This window comes from Acomys russatus, chromosome 4, assembly GCF_903995435.1.
Source record: "Acomys russatus chromosome 4, mAcoRus1.1, whole genome shotgun sequence".
Taxonomy (NCBI): Eukaryota; Metazoa; Chordata; class Mammalia; order Rodentia; family Muridae; genus Acomys; species Acomys russatus.
Window position 1 is genome coordinate 61,736,155 of NC_067140.1, and position 24,315 is coordinate 61,760,469.

At 44.1% G+C, this 24,315-nt stretch overlaps 2 protein-coding genes across 2 annotated transcripts in view; one reads left to right on the plus strand and one right to left on the minus strand.

The window, feature by feature from the left end:
* The window catches only part of Shc4 (SHC adaptor protein 4), a 92,888-nt gene that overhangs the window by 18,336 nt on the left and 50,237 nt on the right, over positions 1-24,315 (minus strand). Inside the window, exons 5-8 of the mRNA XM_051144534.1 lie at positions 17,327-17,380; positions 14,089-14,140; positions 3,750-3,870; positions 920-1,088 (exon numbers count right to left, since the gene is read on the minus strand). Coding sequence (XP_051000491.1) covers positions 920-1,088; positions 3,750-3,870; positions 14,089-14,140; positions 17,327-17,380 — 396 coding nt within the window. The remainder of the gene's footprint in view (positions 1-919; positions 1,089-3,749; positions 3,871-14,088; positions 14,141-17,326; positions 17,381-24,315) is intronic.
* On the plus strand, positions 21,324-22,024 carry Eid1 (EP300 interacting inhibitor of differentiation 1). Its single transcript, XM_051144535.1, has one exon. It carries the CDS (start codon positions 21,446-21,448, stop codon positions 21,926-21,928), a length of 483 nt encoding a protein of 160 aa, XP_051000492.1. The 5' UTR covers positions 21,324-21,445; the 3' UTR covers positions 21,929-22,024.

A 24,315-nucleotide genomic window follows, 5' to 3' on the forward strand; every position in this document is an offset into this window, starting at 1 on the left:
CATGGACACAACCCATACACAAATATGTAAAAAAAATTCAAGATGGATCATATGTCAACCCATGCGATAAAACAAATGCAATGAGTCAAACATTGTACATGTGAGGGTTCACTGTAGGATTCTTTCCACCATAATAAAAATGTTGGACAGAGAGAGAGAGGGGCCTGGGAACAGAAATGAAAGTTTCATGGAGGAGAAAGTTTCACCAAGATGAAAATAATGTTTAGGAAGCCAACAGAAGAGGACTCTCATGGAACAGCATCCAGTAGGTGCCAGCTCTAAAAATAGAGAGAGATTGCTAAAGGGAGGAGTCCACTTAGCAAGTAAGTCATAAATGACCTACATGAAAGTCACTTACCCCTGACTGTCTGGCAGAGTTAGGATCTCCAAGTGTCTGTGTGAGAGCAAGGATGAGGACAATGGTCCCTAGGAGTGGGAAGGAAAGGGGTGAGGAGCAGTAGCTAAAGCTTGTCCACAGGCAGAAGAGATGGAACCAATGGGGTGGTCCTGAGACAGAGACTGGACAGGACGAAACCACAGGGCTGGTGGGGGGAGGGGTGGGGGATAGGGGGATGAGAGTGGGGGAGGGTCAGAGTACAGGGGAGGATTCTATTCAGACAAAGTGGCTCAGGAAGAGAAGCAAGAGCTAGGGTAGACCTGGGCGGTGGGGGGCGGGGCGGGGCGGGGTGGGAAGGAAAAAAACGAGAGCGGTGCATTGGGTGGCTTTAGTATTCCTGGTGAAGACAGATGTGATGTCATCTTTGGAAGCTGTAGGTAGGGTGTCGGAAATAAAAATAATCTAGTGTAGACTGTGATTTACTCCGCTTTTGAGAAAGATGGTACTTTCATATTTAAAAACCCTCAAGTTGTAAGAACAGAAGCACACCTCTAGTACCAGTAACAATAAAGCATTACTTACCAAATAGCACAACTTTTCACACCGGATAGGGCAGTAACCCATTTGGTCTGTAGCTGGAGCCTTGACCCGCACATCTGAAATGCCACCCACAGGTGGCTGCTTCCCTGGGATTGCGTTGTAATAGTCATGATCTCTGTCTTCAGGTGCACCATCAACATGTACCTCCTCACTGTAAGGGGAAGAAGAGACACCCCAAGAGGCTGGATGGGAAATCAAAGGCTAGAAGGGATACAAAGAGATCAGAGCCAAGCAAATCATCCTGGAAACCTGTGCATCTATGTTTTAAGTTTACTGTGGTGCTTGAGTGATGTCAAATGCCTGGCCTGCCGCACTGACTTGTTTAGAGGTCTGCAGGTAACCCAGATGGAAGAAGCTGGGGAAGAGTGTCAAGAGTAAGGCTTCTGCACTTCTCCGCAGTTAATAGTAGCAGTGATGAGGGTAAACAATGACTTGCCTGAATGAAAGGCTGTTTTAACACAGCATTATAAAATGCAAAGTCTTTTTGTGTGTCTCTGGCTCACTTCAATTGCTTCGTTTTAGAAATGTTTTGGCCAAAGAACATTTAGATATTGTTCTTTGGGTAGAGGGCCTGGCCCAGTTTACTAAACTAAGATGAAAAACAAAAAAAAAGAGTGCTGTGGCCAGCTGTCTTGTCTGCACAAATCTAGACAAGTATGGTGTTCATAAAGAAACATTAGCATCACACATGGCAAGCCGGAGACCTCTGTAAACATGCAATTGTTTTACATTTTCAAACAGAGTTAAAAACATTTAGCAAAAACTGGCTTTTCTTCCAAATCGGAATTAACAAGTATATTTTTTAAATGTATATATTTCCAATTGAAGCCCCCTCCCTCCTCTCCTCATTGGTCCCTCTTTCCCACCCTCTCCCTTCTATTCCCCTCCCTTTGTCCTCAGAAAAGAGGAGCTCCTCCCTTCTATCAACCATCCCACCACATCAAGTAGCACCAGGACTGGGCTCCTCCTCATCCACTGAGGCCAGGCAAGGCAGCCCACAAAAGTGTCTTATAAAAAGAATAATGCAAAGCAAATCTCTTTATGATTTTGCATGCATGTAGGGGAGGCAGGGGACAATGTGATTAAAAGCAGACGTGTGTGTGTGTGTGTGTGTGTGTGTGTGTGTGTGTGTGTGCGTGTGTGCAAGCGCCATGGCACACATGTGGAAGTCAGAGGACAACTTTGAGGTAGTCAGTTTTTGCCTTCATTCTTGTTTTGAAGGCACGGCTCTTATTTCTGCTGTTTCACTGTGGACTCCATGCTAGCTCCTGTTTCTAACTCCCATCTCACCAAAGGAGTTCTGGGATGGCAGGTGCGTGATACAACATCCACCTTTTTCACTTGGGTTCCTGACATCAGAACTCAGGCCAGCAGACTTGAGTGCTGAACACTTTTGCCCGCTGAGCCATCTTCCCAAGCTGAATCACGTCTCTTTGGAATGATCTAATTCTACCAACCCACATGACTGTGTATCATTGTAGTAAATGTAAAGGCGTTTTTGTCTTGATCTCAAGTGTGGGATGTGAAACAGATTGGTGTGAGGGCACGTGATGTTTGTTGGAAACAGAGTTGTGAGAGGACTCGTCATGTCTGTCCACTAGAAAAGGAACTGCCTCTTGCAGCTGATAAACATTCTGGTACAGATTCTGAGAGTAGATAAATAAAACCCCAAAAATAGAGGCGTGGCTTCTGCATTGCTTCTCATCATCCAGTTGTTCACTGCCCCACTTTGAGATGCTCCTAGAGAGGAACGCTCCAGAAAACACTTCTTGGTTCCAGCTGCTTTGGTTGCAGTTGCTTTTGCTGAATCTCTGATTTGCTATTTAACGGGTCTTCTGGAATCCTGACAGTGAAGAGTGGAACCAGGCCAAGGAACTGAGTCTAAAAAGGTCTCCTTCTCCTGCCCGTATGGACCTTCTTTCTCTCCTACCTAGGGTAGCAAGTGGGAAGTATAGTAGGTTTTAAAAGAGCAAAGCCCACATATGATCATGGGTAAACCTTGTCACCAAGGCTCCTGGTACCCCTTTGCTTTGTTGCCCTGGATGACCTACCTCAGAAAGAGGGATCGCCAAACCTTGTGCTTGTTGGTACACAAGATGACAATTTGGAGAAGGGTACATTTAAAATACCCAAGAATTTCATTTCTTGAGTGGTGAACTTGGAGGCCTGAAAGAATCAGCTTCCGTGGCCTCAGACGGAAACACCGTCTCCTTGCGTCCCATCTGCTTCACCCCACGGACTACAACCACCTACAGTGCCTACAGCAGCTAACAGACTCCTGCAGAGAGCTTTGATTCTTATCGTTTTACTCTTTGGTTTTAGTTTGGTTTTTACTAGTGTGCAAGAGATCCAGGGTTAAAGAAAATCTCAGAAACATGTTAACATTTATTATTTTATAACTCTATCAATTCATAGTTTTGTATAACACTGGAGACACAGGTTCGACTCCTTCCCACATTTAGGGTCAGAAGAAGATCTGGATAAACACGAGTGGAAGAAAAGTAAATCTCTCGCTTAGTTTTGTACTGAAACTGTTACTTGTAAGGAAAAAAAAATCACCTCATTAGTGACCTTCAAAACATCATAGTACTTTTTTTGGTGTTTTGTTTTTAAACAGGGCTTCACTGTGCAGCCTTGACTGGCCTAGAACGTGCTGCATAGACCAGGCTGGCCTCAAACTCACAGAGCCCTACCTGCCTCTGACTCCCCAAGTGCTGGGATCAAGGCATGCACCACACACCCTGCCATCAGAGTAATGCTTTAGATAGTCAGAAAGACAGAAAGTTAAATAATTATGGAACTCTTGACTGACCTTTCCCACGTGTTCAAGGAAGGATTTTTCAAGTACTGTTTGAACCGGAGTTCAAAAGCCTGCCCTATGGTACTTATGACATCTTGGGCTATTCCACTATGACACTCGAGTATGTGGCACGCTGTGAGGAGACACATTAAAAATTAAGTATGGTGAGAACATTACACAAAATCAATAATAGTTCCAGAACATGAATAAGTAGTTGCATTAAAAAAAATCAGGCTTAAAGACTCACTTTATCTCTAAAATAGCATTATCAAACTCCATATTCCATATGAATCAACAAGAAAAAATACTCAAAATCTACATATCTAAACATTTAGAAATCTTGAGCCAGGTGTGGTAGTGCACACCTTTAAACCCCAGCACTCAGGAGGCAGAGGCAAGTCAGTTTGAGGCCAGCCTGGTCTACAGAGTGAGTTCTAGGACAGCCAAGGCTACACAGAGAAAAACTGTTTGAAAAAAAAAACTTAGTAATTTTAGTATTAAGGCAGATATTTAGGGTTCATGTTTTAATTAGATTGTCTTATTTTTGTTCAACTATTTATAAGTCTCTGTGTGTGTGTAATATAGACAACTCGTGATAGTCGGCTCACTCCTTCCACTGCATGAGTCTCTGGGATCACACTCAGGCTTGGTAGCAGGCATCCTTGCCCCTGAGCTAGCATTCTGCCTGTAAGACAGTCTTGAGTAAATGATGTTACTACCAGCTACATGCTAGCTCCTGAATCCAGTACAGGAGTCGAGAAGGGTGGTAGTCACATAGGAAAGCCAGGTTTGAGGCTGTGTTGCATGGTAGATTACAGAAGACAGGAACAAAAAGTAATTCCCAAGCCTGGCCCCTAAGGAGCTGCTGGTGAGGACACAGGTGCAAGGAGACCCCGTCTCTACTTGCCCTTTGTCTTGCCTTTGCTGCTGTAAACCAGTGATGTGGGTGGGGAGCCTCACTGAAACCCCACTGAAGAACTTTGCACTAAGACTTAAATTCCAGATTTGGTGAAGGTAGCACTACCAGAAGACAGTGAGGGTTTACCAGATGTAGTCTCATAAAAGCAGACACTAAGGCTAGCTCTCACATAGGTAGAAGCAGTTAAGAGCATATCACCACAAACAAATCGGGTGTTACTATGTTGCCATATGCAACTGCCTTCTTGTCTCACGCAGCCCAGGCGAGCTACCACCTCTCTGTAGATAACTTTGCCTCCTGATCTTCTTTGCATCCACGTCCAGGTACTGAAATTACAGCAGCTGCACCCAGCTGTGACATCATTCTCGACTTGGTTAGTGTGTGTCATGCTTAAGGCCTTGCAATTGCCTGAGCTTTCCTAAGGATCACTCAGGAAGAATACTTGGGCTAATTTATAGACAAAATCAATACTAGCAAGAAGGTCTAAAAGATGGGGCAGGGGGAGGTCCTATGAGAATTAAAAGATAAAAATGCAGAATATTTGGATAGTTTAAGGAAATGAGGTAATGAGGGAAGGTCTGATAAGCAGTTTAACACATGTGAGAATGCTGTTGCTGTTCGAAGTGAGATATTTTCTGAGACTAGGAAAGGGAGGGAAAGCGGCAGGTAAGAAATTAGATGAAGCACTGGGAAGACCATTGCGTGTTCCTTATTGTTACTTTATCACTGCAACAAATTAACCACAAGGAGATCTATGGAAGGAGGGAGGTCTGTGAGATCTTTAACTGTTCCAATCTGCAGCGTGAGCTTTGGGACAGATGTCATACATCTGAATGTAGGAAGCCATTCACTCCAACAGCCCCCGGAGCTGGAAGGCAAGGAGGGACAGTAGAATTTGTAACTAGTTTTTGTTTTGTGTGTGTTTGGCTTTCTTTGAGACAGGGTTTCTCTGTGTATCTCTGACTGTCCTGGAACTTGCACTGTAGACCAGGCTGGTCTCGAACTCACAGAGATCCACCTGCCTCTGCCTCCCAAGTGCTGGGATTCAAGGTGTGCGCCGCCACCACCACCCCGCGGTAACAGTATTTCTTAACTCCAGGATGACAACAACTCAAGAGATCTCCCATATTCTCAACCCAGAATTAACCTGCCTTTTGGATGGTTTTACTAGCTTATACATTTTATCTGAATCTGATAAATCTGAATCTTTCTTTTTAGTGTTTTAGCAGTGTGCATGTGTTGTGCATACTGCTGGGTCCACACAGCTTCCTTCAAGGACACCAAGTAATGTGACCACAGTCGTGGCCTCCCATTTCCTCCTTCAGTCTTCCTTCCCCATCCGTTGCCCACCAGTCTCATCCCTCCTTGCAGTCTCCCGTCTGCTTTCATGCCAGTGTGTGTGTGTGTGTGTGTGTGTGTGTGGTGTTGTGTGTAAAGGTTTTACCTATCTATAGAGAATTTCAGTGCTCACAATTGTGAGAAAACATATATTTATCTTTCCACACATTTATTGAAAAGATTTATGTCTCTGAACACCTTCAGGAGAAATGTGTTCTTGGATCCTAAAACATACTTAGGAGCTAATAATAACTTTGAAAACTCAAAATATCTTTAAATTTACATAATTTCTACTCTCAGAAAATATTTGGTCTCTCTTTATTGCCATTTTACATTGGCTCTATATTTTTCTTTACTGGAGATTTTTAGGGTAAAAAACACATAGAAGTAGTTTTAAGAATATTTTGTTGCTGGGGTTAGAGAGATGGCTCAGCAGTTAAGAGCACTGTCTGCTTTTTCAGCGGTCCTGAGTTCAATTCCCAGCAACCACACAGTGGCTCACAACCATCTCTAATGAGATCTGGTGCTCTCTTCTGGTGTGCATGAAGACTGTACTCATAGACATAAAATAAATAAATCTAAAAAAAGAATATTTTGTTGAATGATTATTTCAGCTATTCCATCAATATTAATCTGTGAGAAATAGTTGTGGAGCTTATTGAAGAAAGAACTAAATGATAAATAATTGCTTGCATTGCTTGAGGAAAAAGAAGTCTCTCCCTCCTGGCTAAGTCTCATACACTGAGAAGTGACAAGCACCCTTTGAGATGTGCTCTGCCGAAGAAGCAAGGCAAGTTATTTTACATTTTATAAAAAGGTTTACTTGAGGATTTTCTTGTTTATTTCTAAACTCATATATTCATGGCTTAATTTAAAACAAAACCACAAGAATGATTGCAAAATTCAACTTTTTTTCCTTTGGGTTGAAAAGATGTCAAGATATAAAGATGAGGAAGCCTGGGGGCGGGGGAGGCCACCAACACTGAGTTTCTGTGAGAAAGATAAGAGAGTGAGTTACTGAAGCACTCTGAAAAAGAGCCAAGTTCACATTCCAATCATGCCACCATCTGTGTAACCCTGGATGTGCTATTTGCGGTGGCTTGAATGAGAATGTCCCCCATAGGCTCATATAATTAAATGATGTCTCAAGTTGGTGGAACTCTTTGGGTAGGATTAAGAAGTGTGGCCTTGCTAGAGGAGGTGCGTTACTGGGGGTGGGGTGGAGGCTTCAGGAGCCCATGTCATGCCAGGTAGCTTTCTGTGCCCTGTGCTTGTGGATCATGATGTGAGCTCTCAGCTACTGCTTAAGTGCGATGCCTGCCTGCTTGATGCCATGCTCCCAACCACGATGATCGCGGACTTGCCCTCGGAAACTAAATCCTCCACAAACTTTTTCTTTTACAGTTGCTTTGATGATGTGTTTTGTAACAGCAATAGAAAAGTAGCCATGACTCTACTCCCCATGACAAGGTCCTCACTTACGGGAACAATGGGGCAGGCTACTTCTTTACTTTGGAGAAAGCCTAGCACTTATTTTCCATAGTAGCTTAAGCCCTCTGAGGAACAGGACAAGAAATCTGGGCACACAGGAAGAATTAACCCAATTGTCCACCCCCTGCCACTTGAGCACACTCTAAAATGCTTTGGCTTTTTTTTTTTTTTTTTTTTTGAGCTTCTCTGACTTGAACACCTAGAAGTTTGATTTTGTCTGTTCATAGGCAGAGTCTCCAAAATACTTTTCTGCTTTGCTTTGGTTACCCTGTTGCTTGCCTACTACTTTTTAAAGAAGATTGAATAGAAAGAAAAGGAAAACAGAAAGAAAAAGGAAAGGGCACCTGTCTCTCTCTGTGAAAATGGCAGGCTGGCCCTAGACCTGTGCCATGCCCACCTCCTCTTAGGAAACACCCATATTTTGACTGTGCTGTGCTGTGAGCTCCCTCATAGTTTAATCACAGGGCAGCGGCTTAGGAATAGGCTGTGAGTCACACACAAAAAAATGTCAAACCAGAATTCTTGGTCAGGAACTAGCCCATCTGCAACTACTAGGCAAAGAAAGACTACATAAGAGGTACCGTGTCCTCAGACAGTGATTCTTGGTGACATCCAAACAGCCATGGCAGGCTGAGCTTTGCTATGCACATCAGGAGTCGCTGCAGGCCTGCTTTCTTTCCCACGCCCACAGTCCTACCTGTGTCAGTAAGGGACAGAGGGCATCCTAGGAATCATAGCAATTCCCTTCACATGGGTTCCTAACAGTAATATGACACAAAAGAATGAAGATTACTCTTAGGGGGTAGAAGGCTTTTCATGAAGTTTTGTTTTTTTAAGTTCCTCGGTGGCTGAGTCCATGACCATCATGGCTAGGAGTGTGGCAGCAGGCAGGCAGCACGTGGCATTGACACGGTTACCTGAGGGCTCACATCTTGGTCCACAAGCAGCACCAGGAAGAGAGAGATAACTGAGAGTGGTGTGAGCTGTTGAAACCTCAAAGCCCACCCCCAGTGGCACATCTCCAGGATCTCACCATAATAACCCCGGTTGCTCTGGGACTCACTATGTAGAGAGACTGCCCTCCACTCACAGAGATCCCCCTGCCTCTGCCTCCTGAGTGCAGATATTAAGGGCATGCACCACTACTCTCTGCTAGCAGGCTGTTCTTTTTTTTTTTTTTTTTTCCATAAGGCCCAACCTTTGTCTAAAATTAGATCTTGAAATAAAGGTCAGTACCCCAGATAATCCACCAGATGGTGCTGTGGGATGCAAATGGAGTAGCACATGCCTCCAGGAGCCAAAGACTCAAAAAACAACAATAGATTCACAGACAGCAGCCTGTGTACATTATAACCATAAATATAAGCTAGCCAGTCTATTTAAGTTAGCTTTCTCTGCTTGGAGCATTGGTTTTACAATTCTCTTTCAATAATCAGCCCCCGGCCTTTCTGTATACAAATAGTCCAGGTAAACCAGGGCCTCTTCTCAGGCTTAGTTCAGATAAAATATGAAAACCTGCCACGGCTTTGGAGAGCTGAGGACGGCATGGTCTTCCCCGAACAGCAGCTACAGAAGGCTGGACTTGCCACTGACACTTTTACTGGAACTTGCCTTCTCTACAAAGAAGGCCGTTCATAAACTGAAGAGTTCATCAAAGGGCCTTAGGCAAGATAGGAAAACATGATACCAGCTTGTTCTGGATGGAAAAGCCGAACTAGGTATCCGGGGGTGGCACACTGAGGAATATTACCAGGAAACCCTGTGCCCACCTCCACTTCCTGTCAGCCATGTTTTCCTCCTCATCCTTGCTATCTGGCTCCCACCTTTCCCTTCAGTCCCCTTACTACTCAGTGTGTGACCATCCTGGTGTCCTCTCTGGGAGAAAGTGTTCCTCTTCATAAGAAGATGATTCTTGTCTGACTTCCTCCCCTTCTCCTCTGATCTGTCCTCTCTCCTGGATTCCTCTGTTGGTGAAGAAATTCTAGTTTGCCCAAACCTGCACATGCAGCTGGTCCTTGTTTCCTCTCTTCCTCTTCCTCTCCTCTCCTCCTCTTCTTCACTCTCTAAGTCTCCCTCCCCTCCCTCTAGCTCTCCCCCCCTTCCATCCCTCAAGACCTGTTCCTGGCTGGCATTGGGCACTAGAGCGGCATCAAGGGCAGATGTCTATCCATGGTGAGTTTTGGGGCTTCACATCCCATTTACCAGGTGAAAAGGTGGTGGTATCAGGGCCGTATTAAGGCCCATGAAGGGAAAGCTACTTTCTCCTGGTCTGCGGAACAGAATCCGGGTGGACACATGGCATTTCCACACACCCTGGAGACTAGAACATTGTATAATACTGAATCCAACTGGGCCTATCAATCACCTGGCCAGCAGACCAGCCTCAGGAAAGCGGGAGCTAAGCTGAGCAGACAGAAGGGATAATTAACCCCTTAAAAAATAATGTACTGGTAGCCCCCCCAGAAGTTCCTCTACTTGTAGCCCCCTGGAAGTCTCTCCCTCTGTGCGGCTGTTTGCAGATCTCTATTGCTAAGCCTTCTACTTTTCTGAGTTCTAACTAAAAAGCCTAACTACCCCCACCACCACCGCACCCCCTTCCTGTCTCTTCACTGGAGCCAAAGTCTTAGGCACATCTGCTTAGACAAGACAGCTGCTTTTCTTTGTTTCTCTGTTGCACGGTTTGTCCTTTTCCTATTGACAAGAGTCTCTATCTCCTTAGTGGCAACTTCACTACAATTCCCCGCTGGACGGTGCTAGGCAGCAGGTAGGAACCGGGAGCCAGGCACTGAGATACTGGACTGCATAAGTTATCTCACCGAGCTCCCCAGGGACATGCAAATCCTATTCCTTCATCAACCCTTCTGTGTAAGTGCTCATCAGGCACCGCTAGTGCACAGATTTGGTCGGAACTGTCCCCTTCATCCTCTAGGCCACTTAGACCATTAATGACCTTTGTCTAGAACCAATGAGACCTTATCTGAATTGGGATCTACAATGCCACACTGCTTTTCTGCTCTCTGCTGTCACTGTAGATACAACTGCAAGAAGCAGCACCATTCTACAACTGCAGTGCAAGGGCAGAAGGCATAATGCTTCCTATAAAGCTCAGAATCTTTGCTGGTACCCAGTGAGCTCCGGGCAGTCTCCATTCTCTACAGTCCTTTTCTGGCCCATCTCTCCCCTGAGGCTCCTTGTTTTCCTTCTCTGAAGCCCCAGCTTTCCGGAAGGCCTCGCCAGCCACACACACAGTTGTTGCACTATACTGCTCTTTCAGCTGCGCCAATCCTAACTGAGTACAGACCCTGAGAAAGTTCTGGTCCCTCTGATGCCCTTCCTCTCCCACGTATGCCCTACAGGTTATGTTTGTCCCTTCCAAGAGATAACGAGTCTTTGCATACTTTTCTTCCATATCAGCTCACCCTTTTCAAATTAGGATGCAATTAGGTAGGTGTGTGTGTGTGTGTGTGTGTGTGTGTGTGTGTGTGTGTGTGTGTGTACCCAAAAGCTGTGGTGGTGGTTCTCTGCAGATACACAGGACAGGAAAGGGGGGAACAAATAATGGGGAAATAACTAATTTTTAAACCCAGGAAAATCACCCTATGACTCTAAGTTATCTGTTCTGATAGACCTGGTTTCCTGAGAAAAGAAAGGTGAAAGGGAAAAAAATGTGCTTTCTAGGTCTTTTCTGTCATTTATGCCCAAAACATCAGAAGCTATATTTAAAAGATAACTGTGGTCTGGCAAGATGGCTCAGCAGGGAAAGGTGGCTGCTGTCAAATCTGGTTGGTCACCTGAGTTCAATTCCTGGGCACCATGTGGTAGAAGGAGAAAATGACCCTCACTAACTGTCCTCTGACCTCCATGGCACATCTGTGTGAACATACAAAAAAAACAAAAAAAAAAAAAAACAAAAAAACAAAAAAAAACAAACCAATACAGGCCAGTTCACTGGGGCTTGAGAATTTGAATCAATCTGTCATCTCACTCACTGAAATGGAGTCTTCCCGATTCCAGCCTTGCTCTTTGCCTATAATAGCAAGCTGATAAATTAAAAAGCAAACTGAATCCTCTGGACTCATGCATGACCTCAGTCAACAGTGCTCAAGAACACCCTCCCAAAATCCACATGCCGTGATCCTGTGGGCTCCCTCACGCAACCCAGATCAATTGAGCCCCTCAGAGCAGAAGGAACTTTCTGAATGAACATGTTGTATTACAATGTTTTCTGCTGGTTTCACTTAATTAATCAAGACACGGCCCTTCCTCTCCACGTCTAACTCTGACCTTTGAACTCCTCACTAGAGTTGACCCAAGAGCAAAAGCAACAACATGTCTACAGATTCCCAGTGATTCTGACGTTTCTGCCAACTATCAACTTGACAACCTGGCAGGTGGCTTCTGGGCATGCGTGTAGGTGAACTATCTTGATTGTATTAACTGAGGTGGGAAGCCCCAGCCATGATGATGGCTCTGTTCCCTGGCTGGGATCCTGGACTGTACATATAAAGGGAAGTGAGCAGCAAGCATACATTCACTGCTCCCTGCTTCCTGATGACCGAAGTGATACTACCTGCCATGACAGCCACCCGTAGGCAGGGAGCCAGAAGAAACCCTTCTCCCTTAAGTTGCTCTGTTAGGGTATTTGATCATAGCCACAAAGAATCAAACTAAGACAGGGACAGATGTCCAGGCAAATTCCCATCTGGATTCTAGATGCTTTTCTTTATCCTTAAAAATAAAAACAGGGTAGCAGGTCTCAGTCTATAACCCAGACTGTCCTGGAGCACAGCACGTGGCTAAGACCAGCCTCGTATTTGGGGCGATCTACCTTCCATATGTGTACTTCCTATGGTAGGAAGACAAATGTTATTTAGAGGTCTTCCCAAACACAGCAAGCGGTTATTCGGGTGGCTCCTTGCTTGCACCTTCCCCGTGCACGGTTCTGTCAACTCATAGTCACTCGCTCACCATTACGCAGCTCAGAGTGACTCAGTTTCAATGGGCTATTTTAAAGTGTCTGCCACCTGCTCTTTCCTTTCCACATCTACAGGATTGTGTCCTTCTGGGCAAGCAACTGCCAAGCATCTCCTATGTGTCAAGCCCTGTACCAACAGGGGCTTTTCCCTCATCATTTCACCCGGACAGTCACACTGTGTCCATGGCTCCACTTTCTCCTTGAATGCACCTACCACAGCCTTCCAGACCAGTCTTTCTAAAGCTCTGCTTTTCAAACAGCACCTCTATGCATCTACCCACGGGATCAAGCCCCTGCTTATTAGGGCTTTCTCATCTGCCCTGGTGGAGTGTCTTCCTTCCTCCATATGCAGTCTGTCTGTGGTTGTGCTTCCCAGCACGCCATGCACATTTCCACTTCTGTGAGTGAAAGTTTTTTTTCAATGGCCAAATACCACACCATGTTAAATCGATTATTTGGGGACAAATTCCATCACTAGGGTGGCAGAAGTCCCCCCAAGTCCCAGGTTCTATTTAAAGGAAACTGGCCTAAGCACACCTCTCAGCAGAGTCTGAATGCCTTGGAGTTAAGGATGTGAAACGGTGCCAACCCTGTCTGTTCAGAGAGGTCAAACCTTCTAAGGAACCTCAGGCCCTTGGCTCAAAGCATGGCCAGCAGATGCGTTTCTTAGGCAGCCTCGCTATACCCTAGGACGAGACATCCGTTCGACTCCTCCACTCAGTCATTCAAAACATAGTTTCTATGCATCATCCATGTCTGAGCCACTGTGAAGAGTGTCTGAGAAACAACAGTAAGAGACATAGGAGAGGTCTCAGCCTGACAGAAAGAACACGAAACGTTCAAACAAGCATGAGAGAAAAGCAGGCAGCCAAGTGTGGCTTGTTCATAAGAGGAGAAACACGGAGCCATGATGGGCGTGCGTGGGGAGCATGTGACTAGAGGAAGGACATGTAGTCAGCAGACGGCCTCTCAAAAGAAGAGGCATTGGCGCTGAGACCTAAAGGCAGGCAGGGCTTGCCTAGCACCCACAGCCCCACTGAGGACTAGCCCCAGCACTACATAAAGCTGGGCATGGAATCCTACTCAGGAGGTGAAGGCAAGAGAACGGATCAGAAGTTCAAGGTTATCCTTAGCTACATAGTGATGAGTTTAAGACCAGCCTTGCCTCAAAAAAAAAAAAAAAAAAAAGTTCATGTACTCAAATTCAAAGAACATTCCAGGCTCTTCAGCAACAAGTGCATAGACATACACACACACACACACACACACACACACACACACACACACACACACACACCAATGCCTCATTGAGTTTTATGTGCAATTTCTTTATCACCCAGGGATATGGGAGCCCCACTACCATAACCAATACAGCTTCTTTTTTCATAAGCTTTTTAGTTTGGGAATCTTTCAAGTGACTGGGATTTAAATACTGCCTGTGAATTTTTCCACTTTTCTCAGCTGTCAGGAATACCTATTTCCAATTCAAATTTACATACTTTTCTTAGAGTGATGGCGTGCCATTGCTCTGTGCAACAGTCATTATTATGTACATTAGAAATAACCATTGGTTTTTAGAGTTGATACCTAACAGCTCTTTTGAAAACCCAGAAGTTATTTTTCCATACCTCGTTGGTTGACTGGATCTTTAGCTACGTAGGCAACATAGTCTGTGGTATCCTATAAAAAAAGAAAAGCAATTGCATTTAAAATGAATGAATCGTAACCACTGGAAGATAAGACTTCCTAGGATCCAACAATGAAACAAAATCTTAGATGTAATTGTCTGTATGGAAGTGGTTCTCAACCGCCCTAATGCTGTGGCCCTTTAATACAGTTCCTCATGTTGTAGTGACCCCCAAACATAAAATTGTTTCGTTGCTACTTCATAACTGTCATGTTGCCACTGTCTCAAAATGTAATGTGAATATCTAATATACAAGATATCTGATATCTGAGTCCCCAAAGGGGTCGAGACCCACAGGTTGAGAACCATTGTTCAATGGCATACTTTGTAAAGTTTAACAATTAAATCTGTGTTTTCTGACCCTTATAGAAAGAGTATGGAGATTGAAAGTTCAGGGTCTGATTATATCATTAGGAATAAAAAAGAACACAACTCAGGAATTCTTTAAAACTGTCTAGGAACTGACTGTCCCTAGGCTGGGTTGAAAGGTGTGTAAAACCCTGCCTGTCACAAAGTCAGCAGGAGCCAGGATGTGGCATTACCACTGGCCTGTGTCCAAACAGACTCATATGCATCGGAAAATGAGTTGATCAGAAACCTGTTGGTTTCTTTGGTTGCATGTGTGTGGTGCAAGCTAGCTTGCAAAAATACAAATTGTTCCATCCATAGGCAGAGAACCTATGAATAACTTAAGTCCAAAAAGAGATATGCTGCTGACTTTGTGAGAATAGGCAAAAAGACATTCGGAAATTCGAGCTTTTATAGAAAACAGGGAGCTGATGAATGGTCTGACCTTAAAATCAAAGATGCTTTTGTTATCTCAATTCTCAGAGGGAAAAATACCTACAATGCCACTTCCAAGTATAAGGATGTCTCTAGAGGAGGAGGCAATCTCCTGGTAGGAAGTAAAAGCCATTTTGGTAAAGCCCTCCAGGACCGCTACTTAACAACCACAATGAATCATGCAGGAAGACGATCTCAGGGGCAGCAGAACCTGTCTTAAGTCATTTTCAAAAATACAACACACCTAACTAAATGTCTCTGGCAAATAGAAAGATGTGTTGGAATGGCTTCTAAATAAGTAAGGATCCTACCCATGAGCATTGCTTTCGGTTTCTTAGGAGCCCCGGTCAGGGCCGACTTGACCTCTCTTGTTAAGCTGACAGGTGAGACAGTGTCAGGCTAGAACAGGTGCTGATGAAGAAGGAGGAGGAGGAGAAGGAGGAAGAGGAGGAGAAGGAGGAGGAGGAGGAAGAGGAGGAGGAAGAGGAGGATGAGGAGGAGGAGGAAGAGGAGGAGGAGGAAAAGGATGAGAAGGAGGAGGAGGAAGAGGAGGAGGAAGAGGAGAAGAAGAAGAAGCCCACCCCAACCTGTTTCATCATCTTCCAAACGATCTCCAACTTTCTAATTGGTTTTTAAGTTCTATGACTATAAATATCTGGGAGACATTGCAGAATACATAAGAGGAAAGAGCAAATGTCCAGAGAAAATATCTCTACTTTTTCACAAATCTGCAACATGTTTTGAAGTAGAGAAAGCATGGGTGGCTATAGAAGTGTTTGCAAGAGCTGCCTGCACAGTTACTAGGGAGACGCAAACCTTTTGAGGAAGAATAAACTCAAGGAGGAGGAGCAGGCGTCACGGTCAGAAAGAACAATCCATGCTTTTGAAAGACCGCGCTGGATCACACAGGATTTTTAACTCAGCTTCCTCTTATCCCTGGACCCAGCTAGCTATTTAGGTGAATTAGCTCAGTGGGCATCCTAAAGTAAATACGGATAAAGATTCTAATGCCTTTTCTAACTGTGTGTCCTGTGCCCTGTCACACTGTGCCCGGCCCTAGCGTGCATCATCTCACTTGATTCTTGCAACATGGAAGCAACAGGAATTAGCCTTATCCTGCAAAGGAAGACCCGAACCCTTAGGAAAGTTAGCATGTCAAACCTACTTGACTCCACTGCTTAGCACTAATCTACCTTACTAACCTTTCTGACAGGAGGGTAAAACGTGACTGGGGGGGGGGGGAACAGGGCAGCAGATGGTCATTAAAGCCCAAGCCAGTGGAGCCCAAGGCTTCCATTGATTGTACTGGTGTACACAGTTCCCCACACTGGCTGCAGACAGCTTGATTCTGGCAAGGACAATGCTTCAATTAATTTAAAGCTTTGAAGCTATTTGAAGACAGGATGGGCTGGACATGGTGGTGCATGCTGTAATCCCAGCACTCGGGAGGCAGAGACAGGTGGACCACTGTGAGTTCGAGGCTAGCCTGGTCTACAAAGCAAGTACAGGACAGCCAAGGCTACACAGAGAAACCCTGTCTTGAAAATAAAATAAGATGAAGACAGGATGGAAAGTCTTCATCTGAAAAACAAAATAGAAAGAAAGAAAGAAAAAAAGGAGAAAGACATCATGTTGGATGTAGAGTGAATGAGGGTTTGTGCACCAGCCCTGACATGAAAGCACACACACACACACACACACACACACTCCTGGGCTCACATTGTGAAATCTCTTTACACACCCTGTTTGCTAACAGACCAACACTCATTAAGTGTGTATGCAGCTCCTCTCTCAATGCTCTGGTCCAGAAGTAAAGCGGTGAGGAATCAAGGATGACACTCTGAATCGTATTCTCAGAGAGAAACTCTGAACAGTCTGTAGGGACTGAGCCCTCCACAGCCTCTGGACAGAGAGGAACTGCAAATTCTCCCTCCATGGCTGAGCAGTGTCTCCACGAGGTTATGCAAATCTGGATGGCCATTATAGACTGGCCTCGGCTGACACCAGTGACAGTGAATGCGATTCCTGTCACGTATTAAATCCAACTGATAGTCTGCTTAGAATGCCGTTGGGGGGTCATTCTGGAAGAGCAATGGCAGTGCACACAGGACACACACTTCTCATAACTTTGATGTTAATTAAAAACTTAACAGATGATAAGACAGCAGCTACAAACAGCAGAGAGCACTAGCAGTTCTTCTAGAGAGCACTAACCTTTTAAAACCCGGAACATGGAAAACATTTGCTAAAATCATTGGGGGTTTTGTTTTGTTATCTACCTGATACATGACATATTTAACAAATTGCAATATCTAGGGAAGACATGAAGTAGTTAACATTCTGCATATGAAAGTTCTTAGGATTTATAAAAAGAACTTTAACAGATCTATACTTACAGGGTCCCCTCCAGAGGCAAATGAAATTGATTGCATTTGGTGATTTGCAATAATCTGGAAGACAAAAGCAAGTTAAACATGTTTAATGCTATAATGTGTTTGCTTTGTTCCTACCTGCTTAGCATTGCTTTAGAAACAACTCCTCTGTCCACGTTCTAAAATAAATTTTTTGGTTTTTTTGTTTTTTTTTCAATAGGGGTTGAAACTAAAGCACTGCATATCCTAAGTATTTACTCTACCAGTAGTCCATGTATCCAAGCCCTAAATAACCTCATCTAACTCATGGGTTTGACATGCCTTGCTCTCTACCTTGAGGGATATATGGTCAAGGTCTACCCATCCAATCAGCATATACCAATCTCTGGGTACAGCCAATCAGTGTTTTGTGGGAGGAACTGAGAACAGTAGTAGAAAGTGTGTCTCTCTCTGCCACTAAGGACCACACTGACCCAAGGTTTCTAGGGGCCATCCTTCGCTGTCATGTGGGCAAAGCCTGCTGGACTATAAAATTTTCATTCTGGAAAAACTGAGAGCTGGAGTTAAAAACAGAAAAAAAAAAAAAGTGATGGAACATGTGTTTCATCACTTTAACCAGTACAAATTCCCACTTCCTTTTGTTTCTATTTATTTATTTCTATTCACAGACTTACGATATTTATTTTTGTTTTAGTCATTCACAACCATGTAACCGAATACTAATATTAAGACTTCTAACATGGGGGCTGGAGAGGTTGCTAAGTGGTTAAGGACCAGCATTCCAGTCCCAGCACCCACATGCTGGCTCACAACCATGTGTAACTCTGGTTCCAAGAGACCCAAAACCCACTTCTGGTCTCTAAGGGGCACCAAGAGTGAACAGAGTACACAAACATATGTATAGGTAAAACACCCACACACATAAATCTAAAACAACTTAAAAATTTAAAGACTTCTAATATGAAGAATGATTAGATAAAATCTGCACTTATTAGCCCCAAGTGATTGTTTTACTTGTGATACTAATTTGTTTGCTTGTGTTTGGAAATCACAGTACAATGACTGGTTTGTAGAGGTTATTTGTTATACAGTTTTAAAGGTTAATTAAAACACCAACTATGCGACAGCAATTAACGATTGCAGAATCCTGATTGCGTAACTGTGTAGCAAAATCTACTAAGGCCGTACATATAAAACGGTAAACCAAATCTGCTCCCACATAGACACTCAACAATAACTGAATAACGTTTGCAATAAAATGTATTCTCAAGAAATAAAATGACTATGCTATTTATTTATTTTTTAAGATTTATTATTATGTATACAGTGCTCTGCCTGCATGTACACTTGCACACCAGAAGAGGGCAACAGGTCACATTATAAATGATTGTGAGCCATCTTGTGGTTGCTGGGAATTGAACTCAGGACCTCTGGAAGAGCAGCCAGTGCTCTTAACCTCTGAGCCATCTCTCCAGCCCCGACTATGTTATTTATAACAACCCTGAACTCAGAGGAATCCCAAAGGTGACTACTGTGATATTCAAACAAGTAGACTACTTACAATGTAACAATATGTTTGTTGGGTTAAAAAAGAAGTCAACACACAATAAAACATCATTTCATTTATCAAAAATGGCAACATTTTTATTAAACTATTCATTTAAAGTGTAAAATAGTCATTCATGAGGCACAAGAAAAGGGAAGAGTGGTTTTCTGGGATCCTCAATGGTGCCTTTTCTTCTGGGTAGTAGGTGAACAAATATGTTCAGCTTGTGATCATTAAGCTGCACACATTACTTGTTCACTTTTCTATATTATTTCAGTAAGAACAAAACCAATGTGCAAAGATTGCATATCAATTATAGCTCATCAGAAACGGCATTTAATGGGTAAAGAGGAATACTTCATACAAATGTGTCCAAGTATAAAACCAGCAAGAATCATGTAGCACTTTGGGGACAACTTCATTGATGGATTTTTTTTTAAATGACCTTTAACAAAAGAGAAGGCATGAACCCATGAATTCACAGCATTGGTGGTTATCGTCACAACGCCTGCATGAGATCAAGCCAGTCCAAGCTCCAGCACTGGTAAGAGAGGAGCTCTCACAGCCAGATCCCTGACTGGGAGAAGCAGCATTCTTCTTTGGAGGGATGGTTACTGGGGAGCCGCCCACGTTCCAGTGAATGGCCCCACATTCAAGTACTTATGGGCAGCGCCAACTGGACTTAGTGGGTCTTTAAAAAAGAAACAAACAGGATATTAATTTTAGGGGGGATATATTTGGAAGACTGAAGGGGAGTTAGCAGAGGGAAATGAACAGTGAATAGGATCACATGTCATTATGTAAATGTATGAAATTCTCAAAGAATAAAAAATTTAAACCTGATTTTATATATATATATATATATACATATATATATATATATATATTTATACACACACACACACACAGAGAGAAAGAGAGATAGAGAGAGAGAGAGAGAGAGAGAGAGAGAGAGAGAGAGAGAGAGAGAAAGGCAATATTATTGTAAAGATATCAATGACTGTCCCCTAAACTTGTTTACAAATACTGTGACATTCTATTAAAAACTCTACCAATATCGTTAGTGTAGCTTTTTTAAAAACTGCTTTAAAAATGTATATGGAAGAATGAGTATGGAAAAAGAAACCCCAGCTAAGGTAGTTTTTTTTTTTTTTTTTTTTTTTTTAACGAGTGAACAAGATTTACCTTGTAAGATAGCAAGGCATATTATTGAAGTCAGAAAATCCATCTTAACAGTATGTGGGGTGTGATTTATTTGATTACATAAAAACTAATTTAAAGTTTTATATAAGGCTCCTTAAGCATACAGACAGCAATGTATTCATACAGTTCTCAAGAAATCCCTACAAATCAGCAAAACAAACATAAAATAAGGCCGGTTAATGCATTGAAAAAGAGCAAATGTTCCATATACTTACTGAAAGATAATCATCTTTCAATAAATAAAGCTACGGAAAGATTATAATGATACAATCATAGCTAGAGAAATGGCTTGGCAGTAAACAGCATTGGCTGCTCACATTAAGGACCAGGGTTCGATTCCCAGCACCCATAGGCAGTGCACAATTGTGACTTCGTTTCTAGATCCAACGCCTTCTTCTGGCCTCGACAAGCATGATGCACACACATGGCACACAGACATTACATACAAGCAAAACACTCATACACATAAAAAAGAGAGAGATCAAGTTAATAAAGATGATGTTTAATTTTATTAATTCAATAAAACAGCATGTGGCAAGGGTGTGGATATCCTCAAACACTGTTGGCTACAGCTTAAGTTTGTAGAGCAACTGTGGAGCGGGATTACCTGTATTTATTTAATAAATGCAGAGCCTATGATCCACCTTTCCCCATCCCAGGAAAGTACTCACGCATGTAGCTTCTGTTTCCCCATGGCGTATGTATGTACACACACACACACACACACACACACACACACACACACACGTCCATGATTAGGTCAGCTTTAGTATATTCGGGCAGTGGGAGGGGGGAATGGAAAGCTGAAATTTCATAGTGTACAGGCCAGCAGGCGAGATGCCTTTGAAATGAGAGATAAGGGACACTCTGATCACATGCGATGCTGGGGAGGCAGGGAGGTTTAAGAGACATGAGGTCTGTCCCAGAAACCCGTTACTTTCCAACGTGAGAAGCGCCTCAAAGCAAGTACTGGTCAAGGAACTTAAGAGCTGGTCTCCAGGTGGAAAGTTCAGAGCCAGCAGAAGCTTCCCGAAAAGGACCGAGCTCGCGCACGCGTACCACGCCCACCCGCGGGTCAGGCCGCCCACTCGCGTGCGCACGCGCGCCTCACTGGCACGCGCACCACGCCCGCCAACTTGGCTCCGCGCGTGTACGGTGTCCCGCACGCGCACCACGCATGCCCACTTTCCTGCTCACCCACCTACTCACCACCCCCACCCCGCCCGCACACTCACCCGACCCGCCCACTCGCCTGCGCACGCGCACCGCCGCCCAGTCGCGCGCCACGCACGGGGGGCCACGCACGCCCTCTTGCCGGCGCACGCGCACCACGCCCCGCTCGCGCTCCCATCTCTGCAGAAGCCTTTTTCCTGGCATAATTGCTTGTTCCCACCATGGCGGAGATGGCAGAGCTTTGCGAGCTGTACGAAGAAAGCAACGAGCTGCAGATGGACGTGCTGCCCGGCGGCGAGGGCGATATGGAGGTAGGCCGCGGGGCCCGCGGGCCGGCCCCGGAGGAGGGCCCCATGGAGGAGGAGGCCGCGCCGCTCGCCGCGCGCGCCCAGCGCGGCCTGTTCCCCGAGGCTGGCGCGGAGCTGGAGGGCGACGAGTTTGACGACTGGGAGGACGACTACGAATTCCCGGAGGAGGAGCGCTGGAGCGGCGCGATGCACCGGGTGTCCGCCGCGCTGGAGGAAGCCAACAAGGTGTTCCTGAGAACGGCGCGAGCCGGCGATGCCCTGGATGGCGGGTTTCAGGCTCGGTGCGAGAAGAGCCCTTTCGACCAGCTAGCTTTTATCGAAGAGCTGTTTTCGCTGATGGTTGTCAATCGACTGACCGAAGAGCTCGGTTGTGATGAGATCATTGATCGAGAGTAAATGCTGACGAAAGAGGAGGAAACTACCTGAGAGGGAGAGATTCAACATTTTGCTATTCTGGGGGCTCATTCCAAATAGTTCTGTGCAAAAAAAACAAAACAAAACAAAACAAAAACAAAAAAAAAAAAACGGTTGGTTTTGTTTCTCTGAATAGAAGACAGGACAGTGAGTGGCCGTGCATTGTGGAAAAGGAGAATCAAGGAAAGAGTGTTAAGCCTGCGAATCGCGAGGAAAAAAGACCAAATTATTCCTGTTTCGGGCTCCCAGGGGCTCAGCAAAAGCCTTTGGCTCAGACTGTTGATTGAGATGGTTTTCCTCACGTTGGAGAACTTTCTCGTGTTAAGCTTGTAAAGATGGTTTTGAAAAGTAAATTGTGACTGCCAGTACAAGAATCTAATTAAACAAGGAGAAAGAATACATCCCCAAGATAGCTTTGATTCAAACCGAAAGTCTATTGAGAAAACTTTCCAAATTCGATTTTATGGGTTATGCAAATCATAGTCATCAAAAGCTAAATTTGAAATTTAAGATTGAGTATTCATCAACCCCAGAGGATAAGCAAAGTAAATATGTGTGTATAAATGTAGACAGTTATCATGTGTGCTATTACCTTAAAATGTGTTACAAAATCTTCTGGAATTTTGACTGCACATCTGTCTTCATGATTTATAAAACTACTGTGATCTATAGTTTGGAAAAAAATCCATTGTAATGAATTTCAAAGTAAAGAAAAAAACCAGGATCTCTTTTTAAAGGTATAAGTTCATGCTTTAAAATGTATGGGAAGCTTTCTAATACCCTTTTATATTAGGGAAGTTTTGCTTGCTGTTTTTTGTTTTGTTTTGTTTTGTTTTTAACCTTGACAGATGGTAAGACTATAACTGAAGTTCATATTGTAAGAACTGTTTGTGAACATTGTCAAGTAAGAGGAAACCCTGCTGGATCTATAAAAGACTTAGGCGCTCTTATGCTGTCAAACTGAAGGGTTTGAACCTGCCCAGACGTCCACTGGGCACCTGGTTACTCCTCTCTCTCCCTCCTTCTCCGCATCCCTCCTAATTATGCTTGTTAGTCTTTATGCACCAGCATTGGCGATAATAAAGTTTCTTGTTCTGAGTATCTTGTTTCGTCTAATAGCTTTGCATACATGCTTCATGCAAGACTCTCTGGCTGTGTGTGTGCTCCGCTGCCCATCTTAACAGTTCACCAGCTGGTGCCTACAACATAGAGTGAACCAGTTTCAAATACCTGACAAGTGGATTCTGAGAAGTTTAAGTAAATTTAAGGATTTTCCAAAGGAAGTGGGCAGCCTACAGAAACCTGCTCTATGGATATGTCGCTGTGGGTTATTTGGTGCTGAAGTTCCTTGACTGGTGATTTCATCGAAGGCCATGCCAAGAAAATGGATGCGTTAGCAGGATGTCCCTGCTAATGTCATGATGGCAGTACGGAGCTAGTACAGTAGCATGACTCCTTGAGTTCTTGTGGGGTTGGTTGGTTGGTTTTGCATTCGCCTTGGTTGGGAGGCTGGTGAGGTAAAGGCACCCACCCTCTGCTGTACTGCCACACCTGATGACCCAACTTAGGTTTCCAGGGACCATGTGTTGGAGGAAGAGAGAGAACACCCCAAGGATTGGGCCTGTTGGTGATTTTAGACCCTCACCGAAATTCTAGTCCCTCCTCCACCTCCAGAACACCTGTACATAATTCTCCACCCCTGCTGATTGTGGTTTCAGTAGGTGCTAAAATGCAAGAAAGGTCAGAGGTTAACTTGACAGTGCAGACATCTGGGAGGCTCCTACCCATGTTAGGATGGGGCTTTTAATACAACTACAAATACTTCTATGAGTAACCCCCTAGCCCTCCAATAAAATCCCAGGCTCACTAATTGGACTTGGGGAATCATTCATTTGATCTGTTACTGCCCAGCATGGTGTAAATAGATCTGTGCACACATCTCCCCTGGAAAAGTAATACAGTGTCCATAAATTTGAATGTATTTGTGTTTAGAGACTGAAGTGTAACCTTGGAAGTTTAGCAGAGAAGCCTTGCATTGGCATTTCTTTGTATCTTTTTAAATTTTTTTTTAAGATTTATTTATTATGTATACAATGCTCTGCCCACATGTGTGCCTGTAGGCCAGAACAGGGCACCAGGTCTCATTATAGATGGTTGTGAGCCACCATGTGGTTGCTGGGAATTGAACTCAGGACCTTGGGAAGAGCAGACAGTGTTCTTAACCTCTAAGCCATCTCTCCAGGCCCTCTTTGTATCTTTTTAAAAATTTTACATTTATTTATTCGTATATATGAGGAGGTTGCATGCCACAGCAAGCAAAGGTCAAAGGATAACCTTAAGGCTTGGTGGCAAGCTCATTTCACCCACAA

What these genes read in the sequence shown, in the direction of transcription:
- Eid1 (XM_051144535.1), top strand. Translation starts at nt 21,446, where the DNA reads ATGGCGGAGATGGCAGAGCTTTGCGAGCTGTACGAAGAAAGCAACGAG.